Raw genomic sequence first — 20,975 nt, 5'->3', positions numbered from 1 at the left:
TACACATGTTTGCATGGTGTGACAATTTGTGTCACACAATTGGATGATCAACTTGTGCAATTTCATTTCCATATCAAATGACCTTTGTTGATTCTGATTTTTTGTATGATGATTGTATTGGATGTATTGAATGCTCATAATTTTTTCCAGAATCATTTGAATCATTTCTATTTTAATTTGGAATTTTCATTCTCAATGTCCATTTGAATGCTTTGAAATTGTCTTTGATTTCCCTTGCACATGAAATGCCTTTGCTTGATGATTTTGTTTTGGTCCTTTTTAGGACATGTTAATATGTGTTTGAAGTTGCATTGTGTTGAATATTAGCTCCTGCTTTGAATTTTTTCTTCACCTTTGACCCTAGGCTTTGACCTAGTGGTTTGTACTTACATGTGAGCTTTGAATTTCAGGACCAAGCACCTAATCTCCATGGTTGATGTTGCTTCATCATTTGAATGTTGATATTTGTTATTTATTGCTAACATTTGTTTGTTTTGTAGGCTTTGATGATAATTCACTTGAGTTTGCCTTATGGCTTATATGTCGTACATTGGGATTGTCTGTTTGTTGTTGACTATTGTCTGTTTGTCTAAATACTGTACTGATTTGTTTAGTTGTTTACACAGGTACCTAAGTTGCTTTAAGTTCATTTGAATTTTGCTTTGCTTGTGGTTGGCATACCACCTAGGTATAATCCTTGATCTTCACGTAGTCTGGAAGACCTACCATTTGGTAGGCACCTGTCTGAAGCCCTCCTTAAGAGGCCATGTTTTTACTTGTTTAATTTTGTGCTAAGCAGGTTAAGTCCTCTTAAGAGGCAATTGGCAGATAAAAGGGATGTGTAATCCATCCCCTGCTACTCAGTGTGTCATTCATCTTGCTCACACCAAGTGTTGATGCATTTTGAATAAAAACCCAAACTCTTGTTGTGTCATTCAGTGGAGAGGGTTCCCTCATTCTGAACCCCCACATTTTCATTATCTTAAAGCTCACCCAAGCCAGGGTTAAGAGCTATGAGGTCTAATCCTCATCTCCCATTTCATCTGCTCACCCTAACTCTCAATGTTAGAGGTTAAGAGCTTCTGTTTACACTGATACAATGGCTTGTTTGTCAAGGTTGATATGACCCCTTGACTAAAGCCTACCCTTTGCTTGAGCCCATTGCTTGTGTATAGTGTGTGATAACTGATTGCTTGATTGCTTATTGGTTCATCTGTGTATATTTGTTTGTGCGTGCCTTTGTGCATTTATCTTCATTACTTGTATATCATTTCATGATCATTGTTCATTACTTTGTTACATTTTGTTTTGTCCATTGAGGAGTCAATTGTAAGTCCATTGATTGGCAGTTGTTTCCTGTGATATGGTAGGAGTCGAGTGTAAGACCATTTATTGGCAACTTGTTTCCTATTGCTTATTGTTTTGTTTTCTTTGTGAGACTAGTGTAAGTCCATACATTGGCATCTGGTATCCATGTTTTGTTTTCTTTGTGAGACTAGTGTAAGTCCATAGATTGGCATCTGGTATCCATGTTTGCTTTTGTGAGACTAGTATAAGTCCATAGATTGGCATCTGGTATCCATGTTTCTTTGTTTTGTGAGACTAGTATAAGTCCATAGATTGGCATCTGGTATCCATCTTTGTTTTGTGAGTCTAGTATAAGTCCATTGATTGGCATCTGGTTTCCATCTATTTTGGTTATCTCTGATACCATGTTCTATATTGCTTATTGCTTTGTGTTGCCTTATTCCAAAGGAACTTCCTTGGATCATTTCTATGATCTTGAGAAAGCAACTCCTATTCTTGTGGCTTTGTTCCCTTAACCTCTTTTGTGTATAACTTTGAACCTTACTTTTCATCCTTAACCCAAAAACCAGAAAACTATTGTGCAAACATTTTGACTTGTTTTCAAACTAGAAACCTAGGTCTTATGCCTTTGATTTTCAAACTTGCTTTCATAAATACTCATTGTGAATTGAACTTTAATGTCAACTTTGACTTCATTTTTGTGAATAATTCTAATTGGTTAATTCCACTCACTCAATTGCTTTTGTGATTCCAATGATCACTTCTTAATCAAATTTTCATGCATTAGCCATAGATCTGATTTATCTTAGTGGTTGATGTGAATCTCACCTTTTGTCCTTAGTGATTGAATTGTAAGACTTCCTTGCTTATTATAGGGTTACCCCCCACTAGCACGTTGAAGTTGTTCTCACATGGTGGACTTGTTGCTGATATAGGTTGAGTTTTCTCCCTTTGATAACGAAAGACCTTAAGGCTTTTGTTTAAAATCAATTCATTCACTTTTTTGAAATCTTTTAGCCGAACTACGGCGTTTTGATCCTTATCTTTCATGAAAAGGTACGTAGGCAATGGGTTTCATCCATCCAAACACAAAATGTAAATAACTTGTACATTCTTTTCTCATCCCTTCAATCAATGTTTGCACAATAAATATTTCATAAACAAATAACAATTCGTACAACAAGTTGTGAAAAGGGCTCCCTAGGAGTACCTAGGACGTTTTGGGTGCCTAACACCTTCTCATTGCGTAATTAACCCCTTACCCAGATCTCTGATCTTTTATTAGTTTTCTCTGTGTAAAACTTATTAGACTTTTGTTCGCTTTCTAGCCATTCCTTTGGATAAATAGAAGTGCGGTGGCGACTCGATTCTTTGTATGCTTTGCTTTTGATTTAATCAATAAATCATAAAGTGACGAATACACCGCTACACCAACCAATGTGAGGTGAGAGACTCTGTGTATAAGCGTTTTACTTAGGATATAATGATTTGTCCTTTGCCCCCAGGGGGCAAGGTATATACAAAGGCTCTTAGAACTAGGGTTTTTAGGGACTTGTAACCGTCCACTTGATCAATGGTTGATGGTTGAATTCCTATTTTCAAAGATAACATGAATCAATCTATTGACCCCGACTTCCTTCTAACTAAAGAACGTCTTTTTCCACGCATCCTATGACTAGACGAGAAGGGCGTGCACTTAGGGTAGACGGTTCCTAATGGGAGGCGACGTATATGTGTCACCCCTTCCTAGGGTTGCCACTATCCCGCCTTTACTAGACTTTTTACAAATATACATTACAAATTCTATAATATTTTTATATTTCACACTTAATTTATTTTATAAGATATGAAAATATTTGATTATGCCAATAATGTTAATTCTATAAATTTGCAAAGTTATTCTTATAATATGAAGAATATGGTGATATTCAAAACATGATTTTATTTTATATTTTTATTATTTTATTTAAATTATTATTTTAACATGTTTTTCTAGAATGTTGACTACTATATATATATAAAAAGTCATCTGATTCACTTTTACCATCTATATAATAAATATTTTTTAAGGAAACAAATTATTTATTTTATAAAACGTAATTTTTGAATATACCATACTATGAACTTTATCGTAAATAATAATCTAATTTCAAAAAAATAATTGCATTAAATCTTTCTGTTTAGTTAAAATGTGATTTAGTTATTATTATTTTTAGGAAAAAACTTATAAGGGAAAATGATGATGTCTAAGTACAAATGATTGAAAAATGTTATAGCTTTTAGAGCATTTTCAAATACAATTTTTGTATATTTATTCCTTAAACTATTAAAATTTAAACATAGATCCAAATTCTTTTTATCATTAATAAAATCCTTAAAATTTAAATAAACATCTATATTAAAATATATTAATTTATTTATTAAAAAAGAAAAAGTAATACACGAGCATAGTTCTCCTTAACCATTCAAGATGGGATTCAACAAACTATTTATCGTAGCTTTTGTACGTAAGTAACTTTTTATTTCATTATGTCTCAATGTATTGAGTTTAATGTTCAGGTTTTTTTTATTTCAATTTATAACTTTCCACTTTTTTTTCAAAATACTTAATGAACATTTTACTTACATTTTTTAAGTTAGACAATTTCCTTACGCACTTTTTGAATAATGCATGCATTTAGAAAAAAAAGTACATAATAATAATAATAACAACGAATATAATACAAACTTATAAAATTCGGATATTCCTAAAAATAAAATTGACACATAAGTTAAAAATGTAAATTCAAAGTTGAATAGAAAATATTATATTAAAATTATATTCCTATATAGATACACATAAATTCAATGCATTTACAGTTAGACTCTTAATAATTAAGTTATATTTTTTTTATATAAAAAATAAACTATTATAAATACACATTCGAAATAAAATTTGTGGCAGTGAAATTAATTTGTAAAAGGTTGTGTTTCTCTCCCATGGCTATTGAAGAAGGTTTCATAGGTATGGAGGAAGGAGACATAAAAAAGTGGAAGGAGACAATGAACAAAAGCCTCAAAGAGAGAAAGACATCACTCTCTATAGAAGCGGGAAGAGTCTCCACTGTAATTGATCATTCATCCAAGGTGAAAACCTTGACTTGTTCGTCCTAAGGCCCAATCCATTTTATCAACCCCGGTTTATTGGATACATTAGATTATTTTGTGTTATGTGATTAAATTTATAATGACATGTTTATTGAATGTTGAGTATTAACAGATGGGTTGGATAGCTACTCTTTCATTGGCATTTCAAAGCTTGGGAGTTGTATATGGTGATATTGGAACATCTCCACTTTATGTGCTTGCAAGTGCTTTCCCAAATGGTATTAATCATAAGGATGACATTCTTGGATCCTTATCTATCATTTATTATACTATTTTGATCTTCCCATTGCTCAAATATGTTTTTATTGTACTTCGAGCCAACGACAATGGCAATGGTAAGATAAATCAATCTACTCTAGTTTTGTTTTCATATTTACTTCATTGTTTAAAAAAATATTCATATTATGAAGATTAAATATGTATAGGTGGGGCTTTTGCACTGTATTCACTATTATGTAGACATGCCAAAGTGAGTTTGATTCCAAATGAACAACCAGAAGACATGGAGCTTTCTAATTACAAATTAGAAACACCATCCAATAAACAAAGGCTTGAGAATAGTTATTTTGCACGTGCTTTTCTTTTATTTATGACTATATTGGGAACTACCATGGTTATAGGTGATGGAATTTTCACTCCACCAATGTCTGTTATTTCTGCGGTAAACGGGATCAGTGCTAAATTGAGTCAAGGTATTTCATTTTTATTTTTATTTTTTATTTTTCTTGTAACTATTATAATACGGGAAATGTTAACGAATGTCCGTTTGTTACTTTCAGATTACGTGGTTGGTATCACTATATTGATACTGGTATTCCTTTTTGGTGTGCAAAGGTTTGGTACTGACAAAGTAGGATTTTCATTTGCTCCGATTTTAACCGTGTGGTTTATATTAATCGGAGCAACGGGTATTTATAATTTATTCAAATATGATGTTGGAGTATTACGAGCTGTTAATCCGAAATATATTGTCGAGTTCTTTCAACGCGATGGAAAAAAAGCTTGGATGTCTTTAGGTGGAGTGTTTCTATGTATTTCAGGTATAATTCCGATCTGAATTCAATATTTTTATGAGTTATAATTGTAACCATTCTAATAAGTTTATCCATGCATGATTTTAGGTTGTGAGGCTATGTTTGCTGATTTGGGTCACTTCAGTGTTCGAGCCATTCAAGTAAGTAAGGTTTGAACTGAGTTTGTTTTTATTCTATAATGTAAAAATAACAAGATTTTTTACATATTCGCTGCAGATTAGCTTCTCTTTTATTACACTTCCAGCAATATTGGCAGCATATAGTGGACAAGCAGCTTATCTTCGAAAGTTCCCTGACACAGTGTCAAATATTTTTTATGAATGCATACCTGGTATGATATTGGTTTGCTTGTTGCTCAAGGTATCTCCGAAATCCCTATTGTTAATTATTTTTTCTGTTTGTTTCTATGTAGGTCCCTTGTATTGGCCAACATTTGTTGCTGCTGTGGTTGCTTCCATTATAGGCAGCCAAGCAATAATTTCAGCAGCATTTTCAATTGTATCTCAAGCTATGAGTATGGGCTGTTTCCCAAGAGTAAAAGTTGCACACACATCAACTTCACATAAAGGCCAAGTTTATATTCCTGAAATCAACTATATTCTCATGGTTGCATGTATTGTAGTTACCGCTATCTTTAGAAGCTCAGAAAAACTTAGTAATGCTTATGGTAAGTATGATTCAACATCTCTCGTGATAAATTTGAGGTCATGTGCTATATATCTTCCACACCCTCAAAGACGACTATCGTAACACCTAATTTCATGTTATGTTTGATGCAGGGTTTGCAATAATTTGTGATATGACAATCACAACATTCTTGGTTTCGGTCGTAATGTGGATCGTATGGAATAAAAAAATATGGCAAATAGCTCTCTTTGTCGTACCGTTTGGTAGCATTGAACTTGTTTATTTATCAGCACAATTGATAAAGTTCAAAGACGGTGGATTTCTTCCTCTAGTATCCGCGATCGTCTTCACCGTGATTATGGGAATATGGTTTTATGCGCAAAAAGAAAGGTACATGTTTGAACTCAAAAACAAAATTTCCTCGGAGAATTTAATAAAACTAGTTGATGACCTAAACACAAATCGCATGCCTGGAATTGGAGTTTTGTATTCCGAGCTTGTCCAAGGAATTCCCCCAATCTTTCCTCACTTCATTGCCAACATACCGTCCATTCATTCCGTTGTTATATTTGTTTCCATTAAGACCATTCCAATTAGTAGAGTTGTGTTGAACGAGAGATTTCTCTTTAGACACGTGGAGCCGAGAGAATGCAATATCTTTCGTTGCATTGTAAGGCATGGTTACGACGATTTAATCGGAGATTCCATAGAGTTTGAGTCTCAATTGGTGCAACATCTAAAGGAATTTATTATCGAAGAAGAAAGTAATTATATGCTTGAGGTTAAAGAAACAACAATAGAAGAAAAAGATTCAATTGAAGCATTGAATATGGTAGAAGGAGTTGACAATGAGATACAATTTATAGATAACGCTTTTGAGAAAGGTGTGGTGTATATGGTAGGGGAAACAGAGGTGCTGGCAGATCCAAATTCATCATTCTTCAATAAAATAATAGTGAATGCATACAATGTTTTGAGAAGAAACTTTCAACAAAGGCATGAGTTGATGGCTATCCCTCATAAGAGGCTTCTTAAGGTAGGAATGACATATGAAATTTGATGACAATAGTAAACTAGTAGTTAATTGAATAATAAGTTATGGACTTATTGTTATATTTTGTTTGTCTTTGAGCTTATTATTGCAATTGTGGAAACTTTGGTTTTTGTTTTTCAATTTCACATATTTAATGCAGACTATATTATTAAGTATGGAAATATTTTCTTTAACTCAAATGAATGCTATTTGTATTTCAAACATCAATATAAATTTTATAAGGGGATCACCTACCACTAAACCACTTTGATTCTTTTGATTTGTTTTCCCTTCAAAATGTATATATTATATAGTTAATATTTATTTTCAAAATTGATTACTTCAGTTTAATATACATTTATTTCATTAAATTGAATATATTTAAACTAAAATAATTATTTCATATATTTTAATATTAAAATGTTATTCCAGTTTAATATTGATAAACTAATAGTGTAATATTAAAATATATATTATAAAAAGTTATTTTCACATATTTTAAATATATTAATTTCACATATTAATGAAATAATAGATATATAATATTTTAATATTAATTATATTATAATATGACATAATTATTTTAATATTTCCCAATTATATTATAAAATGATACAATTATTTTAATATTAAAATATATTAATTAAACGTTTATCAATATTTGTTTACTACGTTATTTTAATTATTTCATATATTTTAAAATAATTACTTCATTAAACTGAAATTAATATTAATTGAAAATATATACTAAAATATAGTAAAATAAATATTAAAATAATAATTAAAAAATAACACATGTAATTAAAATAAAAAGAAAAAATATATAAAAATTCAGTTGGTAGTACATGTCACAAAAGAATTAAAAAAATCATCAAAGTAGTGTCATCACAAATTCTGTTGATCAAATCAACTGAGAGGACAAAATGGAAGAATCTTGAAATGACAAAGATGAAATTTGTGTTCTTTTATAGGGGAAAAACTAGAAGACCCCTGAATGGCAGATGGATAAATATCTATTAACCTTTTTTTTAATATGATATTTAAATGGATCCAAATACAATTGAATATATCGGCCGTAAATACCCATTGACTAAAGGTGATTTAATTTACATTGTAAATTTTTTTAAAGCTCAAGTATAATTTAAAATATGAATTAACATATTTAAATTTAAGTGAAAAATCAATTAATATGCAAAATGGTAGGTTGTAGGTTTAAATGGTTTTTAATTAATTTATAAGTAAAATTAATTTTTAAAACATTAAACTGGATTTAAAACTTTTGAAGTCCAATATATCAAACAACAAAGATAAAGATAATATAAGAACACAAGTATTTTTATTATGGTTCGCTATTAACGAAATTATATTCAACTCACCCGTCGGAGTGATTTTGCCATCTCAATAAGGACTTAATCTAATAATCAAACTGATTATACAATTCAAAGACCAATTGTCTAAGACTTCTTGAGAATTATGACTATACCCTAGTCTCTCAAGGAAAAATAACTCAAAGACTAACTTTCAATGGCTTCTTGAGGATTATGACTAAACTTAGTCTCTCAAGGAAAATAACTCAAAGACTAACTATCAATAACTTATTAAGGATTCTGACTAAACTTAGTTTCTCAAGGAAATTAACAATTGTTAATGAAATTGATTGTGTTTACAAGAGTGCTTCTTAACAAGCAGGTTACACACAGAAATTTAGTTTATACACTTGAGAATATTTGAAATAAAACTCAGTGTTTCTTCAATCTTTTCTTCCTTGATGATGATTTTCTTTAATGGATCTTCTTCTTCATGAAGTTTCATCTCATGAGCCTTTTTCTTTATTGGTCATCCATCATAATTGTATTTTTACATAAATCCTTTGAACTCCATATATAATAAAAAATAGATTCGTTGGAGGATATGATTGGAGCTTCCTTCGAGGTACACTATTTCTATAGAGTAGATAAGATCAACTGTAAATCTTGGATAGTAGGTAGAAAATATTATATTACCGTTTGAAGAGTACTATTGATTTGACGTTTGATAAGCACAAAACATAGTAAATGTTCTCCCAATTAAACACTCTAGAACATTGTATTTGCATACAAGTGATCAATCATATGTTCGGAGTCCATAACCTATCAAAGTCTGGTGACTAGATAATGTTAGGATGATACAAAGGGCATTAGAGGTGTCTTTTTCATAAGTGTTTACTAGCGATAAATGGAGTTAACATTGTCTTCAGAACTTCTACAAGGATAATATTGATTCAGATTCTAATGAAGTTCAAAGTTCAGAGTCTCTTTTATCAGAGTCCAGAGTCTCTACGTCCAGAGTTTGATTTGATCAACATTGTTCAACATCTTAGATTGTTCAAAGCTATCTTCATTCAGCTCCTTTTTGGATCAGATTTACCTTTACTTCACTTTAAGTAAGCTCTAAGTTTGCACACTCAGTAATTTGTTAGAAAACAAGAGTATTTTTTATACTTTGTTATCATAAAAACTTAGGAATAATTGTATAACCAAACTATTCCAACAATCTTCCTCTTTTTGATGATGACAAACATTATAATTTTGACGAACAATTTTGGTTTTTTACCAAAACAATTAATCACCTAAAAGACAGAATTAGGTTTCTAAGCTCGTCTTGAATTTTAGACATCAAGATTTTGAATAAAAGGATAAGAAAAGAATAGAGTCACAAAAAAATGTTTAAACAAGATTTCATGGTTAGGGTGGAAGTCTATAAAGGATTGTTGATAACATGCTTTGAATCTGATTGTTCGTCTCTTCTTAGCGATCCAACTTGGCCCTTACAACACCATCCTCTTTATTTAAATCATCAAGAGTATTCATAATTATAGAGGTAACAGCCTCAGAAGCAAGAGGTTCAGAAGATGCAATCCCAGAAGTTGATCCAACTTCATGCTGAGAATCTAAGTTCTGAACAATTCTAGAAGATGTTATGGCAACAGAAGAAACAACCAAGTTCTATTCAGGAATATGACTCCCAAAAATTGCTTCATTATCTTGCCAAATTGCTAAGAGCCGAGCAAAGGGAATTTTAGCTCCAATCTGAGGTAGAATTCAGGTGTTGGGAGTGCCAAAATATTAGACCAAACTAAGGAATCATCATCATACTTTTCATGCTTGATATACACAATACATTGGAAATTACTAACCTCTTGTCATATTTCCTAATAATCAAAACATCACCAATACCTTCAACTGCTAGAGTATTGCCATTTGCAAGTTTTACCATGTTCTTCATTAAGGGTTTCATGTTGACAAACCAATATTTCCTATCAGTCATGTGTGATGAGCATCTTGAGTCCAAGTACTATTGATCCTGGAATCTTTCTTCATCTCTTGTTGTGACCATCAACAACATTTATTCTTCTTCATGCTTTGTAAACTTTGCATCATTATCTTGATTCTTTTGTTTTTCCGGACAATCACTAGAGTAGTGACCATACTTCTTACAATTGAAACACTGAATATGGTTTTTGTCAGGTTTTGGCCATCACCTCTTCCTCTACCTAAATCACCACCTTTTTGGTTGCTTTGGTATGAGACTTTTCTCTGATTCGACCAACCTCCTTCTTGTTGATTTCGACCAGTTAAATTATTGAAGCCTCCTCTAATTTTGTTATCGAACCACTTCCATTTACCTTTCTTTTCTCTTGTTGATTGCACATGCAAAGCCATATCACTCTTCGACTTGCCTGCACTTCTTTCAGTCATTCTTTGTTCATGAGATTCAAGCGTCCTTTGAAGCTCCTCCTTTGTCAATGTTGACAAATCTTTCGAATTTTCTATGGCTACTACCATGTGGTCGAACTTTGGATTCAATGACCTCAAGATCTTTGAAACAATTGATCTTAATGTACATATTTCTCCATATACCTTGATTTGATTCACCAGTTTTGTAACCCTAGTGAAAAAATCAGTTATGTTTTCATTGTCTGCCATCTGAAACAATTCATATGTTCTTTTGTGAATTTGTAACCTCACTTCTTTCACCTTTTCTACGCCTCCAAAATATTTTTCCAGAATTTCCCATGCTTTTTTCGTCGATTCGACATCATTAACCTTTTCGAAATTGTTTGCATCGGCACGTTGATGAATTATAAAGAGAGCTTTATAATCTTTCTTCTTTAATTCTTTGTGTCCAGTCTTTTCTTCATTCATCGCGTTTGCTACAAGTGGTGTCACAACCTCCTTCACAAGATCCCAAAGATCTTGATAGAAAAGGACAACATTTATCTACTTGCACAAATTCTCATAATTATGATTCTTCATAATTGGAAGACTCGCTTAAAAATACTCGTTCGGATGATTCATCACCATCGCGTTTTGCTTCCCACGAATCGCTCAGCCAGTGCTCTAGATACTAGATATTTGAAATTCACCAATTTCCCTTCAAAAAATTCACCAAATCTATGCAGATTTCCGAACAGAATCTTGATGAACGAGAATTAATCTTTCTGATTGATTACTCCTCTTGTTCTTCACTCTTCACTCGAGTGAATCAACCAACCTTGATTACAAGATTTTGTTGCACAATGATAATGAAAAGAAACAAAATTGAATTGCGGAAGAAAGAGAGATTATGGTTTTCGAATAAGGAAGAAGAAGAAGAAGAATTTCTACAGAGTAACTTTCTGCTCTTAAATTGAGATTTTATTCCTTTGCAACTGCAAGTATGTATTATCTTACAATCAATAAGGGTTACTCCATATTTATAGAGGTGAAAAATAAGGTCACATTCACAGAAATTTTTCCTGAACCCAAAAACTTTTCACCTTGAAATCCATACACAACAACACCAAACACAACAATAACTCGGCAACAGACAACAAAAAGCAACATTATAGAACAAAAAATGACACCATTATCGGACCAACACCATACAACCTCCAAGTTTCACTACCACCACATCAAATCACAACTCAAGAAATGACAACATCACAATTTTGAAAAGAAACGAAGTAGAAAAAGAAGAGGAGAAGAATTTTTCAGATTCGGTAATCACTTTCAACACCCTCTCTGCAATGCGAAACCGTACCAGCGTAAGAAATAGAGATTCACCCTCACCATGCATTTTTCGGCCGCCCTCAACACCTCACAGTCGCGTCTTAGTCTTCTTCGCCGCTCCAAGTACAATATTCACATCATTTCACATTCCAACAGTTGTTATGTTTTCTTAAAAATAAAAAATAAAAAATAATTGTAGATTTATTGTACTATATTGGGGAGAGAAGATGAAAGAGAAAGAGAAGAAAGAAGAAGAAGAAGGTGACGACTACAAATTTCATTAGAGAGTCATTTGAGTTTGTTCCAAATAATGAATATAAATAAATAAGTGTAAAAAATATGAAATATATGAAAAAAAATATGAAATATATTAAAAAAATATGAAATATATTAAAAAAATATGAAATATATTAAAAATAAAAATAAATAAATTATTAAAATTAAAAAATATCAAACAAAAAATCATGTTAAAGTTTTAAAAATACCACTTAGACAAGTTAACATTTTTTTTTTAAATTGACGAAAGAGACTGCTTAGGCTAACGGCACAGTTTTAAAAGACTGCATTATAACGATTTTTAATTAAGTGACCAAAGTGGAAAAATAAATTAAGTTAAGACACAAAACATGAACAAACTTGAATAAAGGTTCCAATCAGTTGTGATTTTGTTACCTTTGATTCTAATTTTGAGTTCGTAGCCTTTGATTTTGAACCTTTGATTGTGAAAGTGAACTTATATCAGGAGAGTATACACCAATTTTATATTTGATTCAAAACCGAAATGTGATTTGAGGGTTTCCGATTTTCACAAATTTGGGACTTAAGGTTCTTTGACCATGTTTTGATTCTTTACCATTCACAGATTCACACGGTTCGCTATTTACAAAGCAACAAGTAATAACAGTTCGGTTCGGGACCAGTTTAGGATTGGTTAATTTCTAATCAATTTGATTCACTAACCATATATAATGATTCGGTTATTTTAACTCCAGTTCAGTTCGGTTCGACGGTTCGGTCCGATTCAATGGTTTTCTTTTAACAGTCCTACTTCAAACTAAACGTGCTCAAAATAATTACCGGTTTAAATAACAGCAGTATATCAACATATAAGAAAAGAAAAAGAAAGCAAGAGATAGGATCCAATAGATCATGATCATTGCATTATTAGTAAGTAAAGTCCTATAAACGATATTGCAAAAGATTTACCAGTCTAAAAACAAACATTCCTCACCCTCGTTTTACTAACCATACAAAATGCAGTTCTATTTCAGGTGTGGGGAACAAAATATAGAGGGGGCAATATGTAACTCATTAACACAATATTCCTGAAAAATAATTGGGTAGTAAGAAGAAATGTCTATGCATCCCCCAAGGGGATCCAGTTTTCTCATGTCTTGGCTCCCTTAATATAAAGGTAAAAGGTTTCTATACCAGAAAGTCAGCCTTTCTCAGAAGTAACGCAGGATAGTTTTTTTTTCATAATTTGTCTACAAAAAGTAGGCATCACCTACTCTATGTAGGGTTCCCAAAAAACTGAGCAAATTTTGATAGTCCTATATGAGGAAGACAAGTCATGGCCACACAATCCAGGTTTACAATGTCATGCTAAGCACGATCACCAAATTTTGTTTTTGAGCCAGAAAAGCAGAAAGACAACTCCAAAAACAATAGCAACAGGAGCCCATTTTCGAATCAGAGCCTGCAGCAAATATTTCATTTAAAGTTATTTATTCACAATGCTGGCATTAGAGTATAACCTAAATATATAAGGCAGAAGATTTTAAATAGTGCAGCAAATCTTAACACTAGGCAGGGTTATATCATCTCCATCAACTTTTTTTATTATTACAAACATACTTTTATTAAAGACCCATACCATTGGAATAAAAGACATGGTAAACAGGACTAAGGACTCACAGTGTATATAGCAGCTACAATAACTGGAGTTGTAGTCAAAAAAATGTGACAGTTTTGTTCTCTTTGGTTCTATCCTTTTCAGTAGAACCAAAATATATCACTTTCTTACCCAAGACCCTTAACATGTACAAAAAAAAAAAGAATAAAATATAACTCAAATTATTTAGAGTTCATGTGTTTTAGTTGTGGAATTAGCCTGCCTCTTAATAATACAAGACAAACTGTTTACAATAGACCCAAAATGGACTTGGCCCTTACTTAGAGCCCACAGTGACTAGAGCTTTGGACAACCCTGTTGCCCTAAGATTAAAATATATCCAAAGCAAAAATAGCAAAAATATTTTACCTACATATAGAAAACTTAAGCTTTAAAAAAAAGGAAACATTGAGGGAAAAGAAAGGAGGAATTTAGGTGGAGAGGGTTGTGGAGAGTTTATTTTTATTCGTAATACAGAATCCTACTAGATTTGGAGAACTACAAAATTGTTTTGGAGGAGGAGGTGTTTGAAGGGTTTTGAAGGGGTTTAGATCAATTGTTCAAATATAATCTATGTTGTTATAATACTCCAAAAATTAAAAATATGTCAATGATAAATATTCAATTATCATTCTATACAAAATCATTCTTTCAAAAAATGCAAGATTTTTCTATATTTTCTTCAAATTTTCTTTCTACATAGTCTTTCAAAGGGAATACAAATTTTCTTCAAAATCATTCTATAGATTAACTGATGGGCACACAAACTAAAACTTGCACATGAAATGTATATTTCAAAGGGAATACAAATGAAGAATATTTTTTGAAATAGCAGACAGAATGCGTCATATTTCAAATCCGGAAAATGATAAAATATAGACTCTTTTATTCTAGCTAATAGAGATATCACCAAAGGGTAAATAAAATAACATGTTTCCAACCTGTTAAGAGTTGAATAGGTAAAAGGCAATAAAAATGCAGTTATAACTGCGTGCTTTTCTATCTATTCTATCTAAATTGTAAACGCAAATAGCATGAACCAATTTACAATTGCAGCAGAAAAGCTTTGTAGGTCAAAACCAAATTAACATGCGTCACTGTTTTCCAATTACCGTGCGTCACTGTTCAAATTACCATGCGTCAACACAGAAAAACTGAATGACTAACCTGTCTATTTAAATCTTTGGCCTTGTCAGCATATATGCGAGATTCTGATGATAGGCGACTGGACATTTGGCTGACCTCTGCATATTTGATTTCAAATCATATGTAGAACATAAGCTTCATAAGTCACAAAGGTAAAAGCAGTAAATTTACCAACATACAAACAAAAATTGCAGCCGCATGAGAAGTAGAAATAAGAGGAAACCAACTATTAGAGATATGTTAGGGCAAGCTTAGCTTAGGCCTATTATGACTAGCTAGACTGACACATGTCAGTTGTGTTGCGCTTTCCTTTGTATCCGTAAATACCTATATATCCTACCAGTGTTGTACCCTTTTGCGAGCAAGTCAGCCTCTATTTATTAAACCCTTTCTAGAGTCACCAGCTAATCCTAAAATCCCTCGTGCGTAAGCAAGCTACCCTTTAGTAGTAACCTGGGATCTTTTTAAGTGGGATCTTGTTAAGCTCGTTATATGAGTAATATTTATAAAAAAAAGCCAAATTGCATTGAAACAAAAAAGCACAAGAAGTGCTAAACCAGTACAAATCACAAAGCAGATAAAACACTGCAAACCAACACAACACACACCAAAACTGAACTAACATAAAAATATAGAAGAAACAACAAACTAACACAGTAACCCAGAAGCTCCTAGTAGACCTTATACTAGGAAGCTCCTGAGTCAACCTCTAATCTATAAGCCAGACAGCGGGATAGATGAATATGTACTTCTCTAACAGTTCACCGTGTTTAATTTAATTCCCTCATCTGATCAGATGGTTATTACTATAAATACAACCAGTTGCCTCCTTTTGTAATTAACATTTCAGTTAATCAAAATCAGTTACAAGTTACAACTGAAAATGAAAGGTGTAACTACCTATTCTATTATGGTATCAGATTGCTAAAGTCGACCTTTGGCTATGTCTACTCCTTCACCGGTGTCGCCGTCTGCTTCCACTAATGTCTCTACTGCTACTGCTCCGGCTCTACCAACCTCGTATGTCAATGATGATTTGTGTCGCCTCAATTTTTCACTCAAGATTGCGCAGAAGCTCAATGAGAAGAATTTTCACCTTTGGCGCCAACAGGTGGAACCGTACATCTATGCGCACAATCTCACCGAATTTCTTGTTTGCTCACATGTTCCTCTCTAATTCAAAGCAAGCAAATGTGACCCCTCTTTCTTTACATATTTCTCTAATGGACACACCATCTATCTTTTAGTATATGTTGATGATATCATCCTAACCGGCAGATTCCAAAACTCTTCTACAAAAGGCCATAACAAAGCTCAATCTTGCTTCCTCTCTCAAACATCTTCGTGACCTAGACTATTTTTTAGGAAATGAGGTCAAACAGTCCTCTCGTGATTCTCTTCTATTGACTCTGTCTAAATATATCACGGATCTACTGCAAAAGACTGATATGAGTGATTCTTGCCCTGTTAATACTCCTATGCAATCCACATGCAAGCTCACAAAAACTAGTTCATCTGCCTTTCCTGACCCATACATGTTCAGGTATGTTGTGGGAGTTTTGTAGTATGCTACCATCACAAGACCTGACATAGCTTACACAGTCAACAAGGTATGTTCGTTCATGTCTCATCCTCTTGAGACTCACTAGGTTGCAGTGAAGAGAATCCTCAGATATCTCAAAGGCACAATTGGCCAAGGCTTACGTCTATCTCCTCATTCACCAACCATTCATCCATCCCTTCAAGTATTTTGTGATGTTGATTGAGCCTCAGACCCTAATGATAGAAGGAGCACCTCTAGGGCAGCCATCTACTTTGGTCCAAATCTCATTCCCTGGTGGTCCAAAAAGCAGTGGTCCAAAAAGCAGCAAGTTATGGTCAGGTCTAGTACTGAAGCAGAATACATAAGCCTTGCAAGCAATTGCAGATTTGCTTTGGATTCAAACACTTCTTCAAGAATTATGTGTCTCCACCAAAAGCTCTTGTCATCTTATGTGATAACCAATCAGTTGTTATGCTTGCTCACAATCCCATCATGCATTCCAGGACTAAGCACATGGATATTGCCCTGTTCAATGTCCTTCACATCCCTGGCTCTGATCAATTGGCAGATGTCCTCACTAAGCCTCTAGCCTCCTCAAAGTTCCTTGATTTGGCAAGCTTAGCTTATGCATATTATGACTAGCTAGACTGACACATGTCAGTTGTATTGTGCTTTACTTGTTGTAGCAGGTCAACTAGTTATTAGAGATATGTTAGGGCAAGCTTAGCTTAGACATATTATGATTAGTTAGACTGACACATGTCAGTTGTATTATGATTTACCTGCTGTAGCAGGTCAACTGGTTGTTACTATAAATACAACCAATGGCCGCCTTTTGTAACTCACACTTCAGTTAATCAAAATCAGTTACAATTGAAAATGAAAGGTGTAACTACCTATTCTATTACCAACTATCAAGCTCGTGTAGGTGAAAATGTGGAACTAAGAAATTTTGGCAGAAGTTTCTGAACAATATTTATACTCAACAATGTATCCAAGTCAAGAAAACAAGAATGGGAGATCACATGCATTTGAAGATGATATTGTCAATATATAACCAACACCCTATTGGAGAATCATCTTATGTTCCTTCCATTTAACAAGTAGGGCAGACTTATATTACTGTTTTACTGCAGCTACTCTTTTCAAATTATAAGAGGGTCCAAGGCATCAATATTCTTTAATTTAACATACTAATTATCCCTTAACTTAATACCGTAGCTGCAACTTGAGAAAGAAAAAGTTATTTTTTATCAGAAAAGACAAAGTTATGGTCAGGTTAAAAAGGGCAGAATATTGAACATCGTCAACCCGGCCTTATCAGTTTTGAAGCCAATTGTTTGATGAATCAAACTAATATAAAATTGGAATTAAGCCTAGTTTACTGTAATAAGACCAACCAAGTAAGCAGACAAATGTATGTAAACAATTTTTAGTACAGAGCACATATAAGCCAACAAAAACACAAACATTTTACAGATCCTAACCATGCTTCATTTCTTATGAATGGATTTATTAGCCATATATCAATCAGGAAAACCCAACACCATTGGGTGCATATATAGTAGAGGCCTATATTATGTTCAAATTCTTAGGCAATCAGCAGCTAAATTGGATAAACAAAAACTACAATTATTCAAAAATACAATGAATAACTTACGATCCAACTGTTCACCAACACCAAGAACTTCCTGCACATTTCGAGTCATAATCTGGTGGACTTCATAAAGTTCATCATTCAATTTTGCAATATTGCGCTGTGTATGGGTATCCTGGTAAAGTTTCTTTGTCTTCTGTATAAACGTGTCTATTAAACACTCAAAAGAAAAAAAGATTAATTAAACTCCATTGGAAAAAGAGAGGAGTATGCTAAATGGTATGTGACAGTGCAGAAACTGATATCTACCAAACTTAATGAAGGCATAAGGTCTGGCAGCAGTTTCGATTTGAGCCCCATTAACACGCTCAAACTCATTCCTGAGCTCTTCAAGATATTGAAATGCTAGTTTCTTAGGGTATGCCCGATCACACATTGTCAAGTAACAGACCCGTCCTTCTATAATATAACTTGTTTGTGTCAAGGTCATATTGGGCTACGGAATTTTTTCAAATATAATTAAAGCAAAAGAATACTAATTTGAAATATAATAGACCACAAAACTTCAAGATAATGAAAACAAGATCAACTTGCTAGGGAAGTAAGGTTTTGGAAAAACAATATAGCATTACACTTTTCACATGCATGAGATATACAAAACCACCAACTTAATTATGATTCAACTGAGATAATAGATATCAATCAAAACAAAGAAAACAGATCATGGCTTCTTACAATGAACAAAACTATATGATTTGCAGACCTAGCCTAAAAATATACATGTCGATAAATAAAGTAATGTGCAATCAAGCATCTCATTCTGAGGATGGCATTTAGTGGAAGATAACAGCTCCCAAAGTGACAACTCCACAGTTCTAAAAAATTGCCTATCATCCGATCCTGCATCTGATATTTTATCAATTCTCAAGCAAATATCATTGCCTACACTACACATTATAATTGCTATACTCAAGCCATTCTTACAAGACTACTAGACATGATATATGAGAAGGATACTGGAAAATGTAAGGACCACTTTCAACTGACATCCTCGACGCCTCATTAAGCCCTCTTGATAGATTCTTAAACAACGCCTTGACTTGCTGTTTGTAAAATTCACCATCTTTAAGATCTCGACCATCATCTAGTCCTTCAGCCAGTGGAAGACCATCAGTAACACGAGCAATCATAGTCAACTTCACCATCTTTCTCAGTTTACAATCTCCCTCTCAAAGTCTTGAACTTTGCAACCGAACCAAACCAGACTACATTACCAAACAAAAGTATAGTTAAGAGTAAAACCTGATCAGAGTTAAGACCCAAAAAAAAAATTAAAAAAAGCAAAACACAAATTTCTTTACTTTCCTTCATTCAATTATTAACCGAGGTACAAAAAACATAAAAATTAAGTAATGAATAAATTCCTCATATACACTACCACAAAACAGCATCAAAATCATAAATTTGGCTCCACTAACGCGACTAAAGTGTAAAATAAGAAAACCAAGGGTTGTTTTTTTAACAAATTCATATTTTTATGATGTATAAAATCCACCTTTGATCTGTTAATCAAGGGTAAATTGAGTTGATGTCAGATCCCCAAGTCATGATACCCTAGTTTTTTTAGCCTGGGTGGATTTAACCAAAAAAAGCAAATTTCAAACTATTCAATTAATTTAACCCTTGTACAATACAAAGTTCCAAAGCTATTTTTTACATTGCAAAATATAGCAATGAAATTGAATCCCATAAAATCGTACTGAGGCGATAAGAGCCAAAACTAAACGAAAATCTGTAAGAGAACTCATGCATGTACTGCGTAAAAGTTTGCATCGCCAATTACGACACTACGTCGTTGGTTCTTATATAATTTACTAGATCTGACAAAACAAAAAACGCAACAAAACCTAATTTACGTCATTCAGATCTGGCGGAGTTAAATCATCATCTTCATTCCTAGATAACTAATATAGATTAGGTTTTTTCTTTTCAAATTCTGTAATATTGCAAAATTAAGGAAAACTAAGATTGAAGTAAAGTGCAGGTAGAAAGAAAAATGTGGCGGCGAAGAAACCTGAAGAAGAATGAAAGAAGGGAAGGGAGAAGGTGGCCGGAGCTGCGGCAGCAATCGGCGGCGTTGATGATCCAGCCGAGCCGAGCCGATCGATGAAACTTTCGGGAGATGTTATGTTCACGTTGAATTGAAATGGAATGAAAATGGAGTGTGAGAATGAGAGACTCTCCAAAAACGCATGCACTTAATTTGTGTCTTGGTTAACTCCTTAGCAAGAGCGTTTCTATTAGTTAAAATTATAATTGCCACGTGGACCATAAGCACTAATTAGCAAGACACTTTAAATAGAAGATTGTTTATTGTGTATACAAAACCTCAAAATGGACTTAGAAAATGCATTTTCGAATTTACCAAAATTTAAAAATAAAAAAAAAAAGTTGAAACTTTGTTTTAAAAAATTGTTGTACTTAAAAACTCGAGAAAAAATTACATTAATAGATAGAGAAAATTTAACATAATTAACATTAATTATTGTTATTACATATATTAACATTGCATTAGATAATCGTTAATATAAATTTAATATTTTATTTTATAATGGT

General features: G+C 32.8%; 2 protein-coding genes across 2 annotated transcripts; one reads left to right on the top strand and one right to left on the bottom strand.

Moving 5' to 3' along the window:
* The first annotated feature begins 4,277 nt into the window (after positions 1 to 4,277).
* LOC127076235 (potassium transporter 5) lies at positions 4,278 to 7,290 on the top strand. Its single transcript, XM_051017831.1, has 8 exons — positions 4,278 to 4,434; positions 4,568 to 4,790; positions 4,881 to 5,147; positions 5,235 to 5,495; positions 5,577 to 5,629; positions 5,706 to 5,820; positions 5,902 to 6,156; positions 6,269 to 7,290. The coding sequence occupies exons 1-8, from the start codon at positions 4,288 to 4,290 to the stop codon at positions 7,174 to 7,176; spliced, it is 2,229 nt and encodes a 742-aa protein (XP_050873788.1). The 5' UTR covers positions 4,278 to 4,287; the 3' UTR covers positions 7,177 to 7,290.
* A 6,022-nt stretch (positions 7,291 to 13,312) lies between these two features.
* On the bottom strand, positions 13,313 to 20,681 carry LOC127076234 (25.3 kDa vesicle transport protein). Its single transcript, XM_051017830.1, has 6 exons — positions 20,434 to 20,681; positions 19,377 to 19,624; positions 18,669 to 18,829; positions 18,423 to 18,569; positions 15,241 to 15,317; positions 13,313 to 13,878 (listed from the first exon to the last, which is right to left on the bottom strand). The coding sequence occupies exons 2-6, from the start codon at positions 19,562 to 19,564 to the stop codon at positions 13,795 to 13,797; spliced, it is 657 nt and encodes a 218-aa protein (XP_050873787.1). The 5' UTR covers positions 19,565 to 19,624; positions 20,434 to 20,681; the 3' UTR covers positions 13,313 to 13,794.
* Between the last annotated feature and the right edge of the window lie 294 nt (positions 20,682 to 20,975).

This window comes from Lathyrus oleraceus, chromosome 4, assembly GCF_024323335.1.
Source record: "Lathyrus oleraceus cultivar Zhongwan6 chromosome 4, CAAS_Psat_ZW6_1.0, whole genome shotgun sequence".
Lineage (NCBI taxonomy): Eukaryota > Viridiplantae > Streptophyta > Magnoliopsida > Fabales > Fabaceae > Lathyrus > Lathyrus oleraceus.
This window is presented reverse-complemented; position numbering and strand designations above follow the sequence as displayed.

What these genes read in the sequence shown, in the direction of transcription:
- LOC127076235 (XM_051017831.1), top strand. Translation starts at nt 4,288, where the DNA reads ATGGCTATTGAAGAAGGTTTCATAGGTATGGAGGAAGGAGACATAAAA. An exon ending in AGCCAACGACAATGGCAATG is followed by an intron (nt 4,791 to 4,880) that starts GTAAGATAAATC and finishes AAATATGTATAG; the next exon opens with GTGGGGCTTTTGCACTGTAT. An exon ending in AGTGTTTCTATGTATTTCAG is followed by an intron (nt 5,496 to 5,576) that starts GTATAATTCCGA and finishes GCATGATTTTAG; the next exon opens with GTTGTGAGGCTATGTTTGCT.
- LOC127076234 (XM_051017830.1), bottom strand. Translation starts at nt 19,564, where the DNA reads ATGGTGAAGTTGACTATGATTGCTCGTGTTACTGATGGTCTTCCACTG. An exon ending in AGTGGTCCTTACATTTTCCA is followed by an intron (nt 18,830 to 19,376) that starts GTATCCTTCTCA and finishes GACACAAACAAG; the next exon opens with TTATATTATAGAAGGACGGG. An exon ending in TGTTGGTGAACAGTTGGATC is followed by an intron (nt 15,318 to 18,422) that starts GTAAGTTATTCA and finishes TCAAATATGCAG; the next exon opens with AGGTCAGCCAAATGTCCAGT.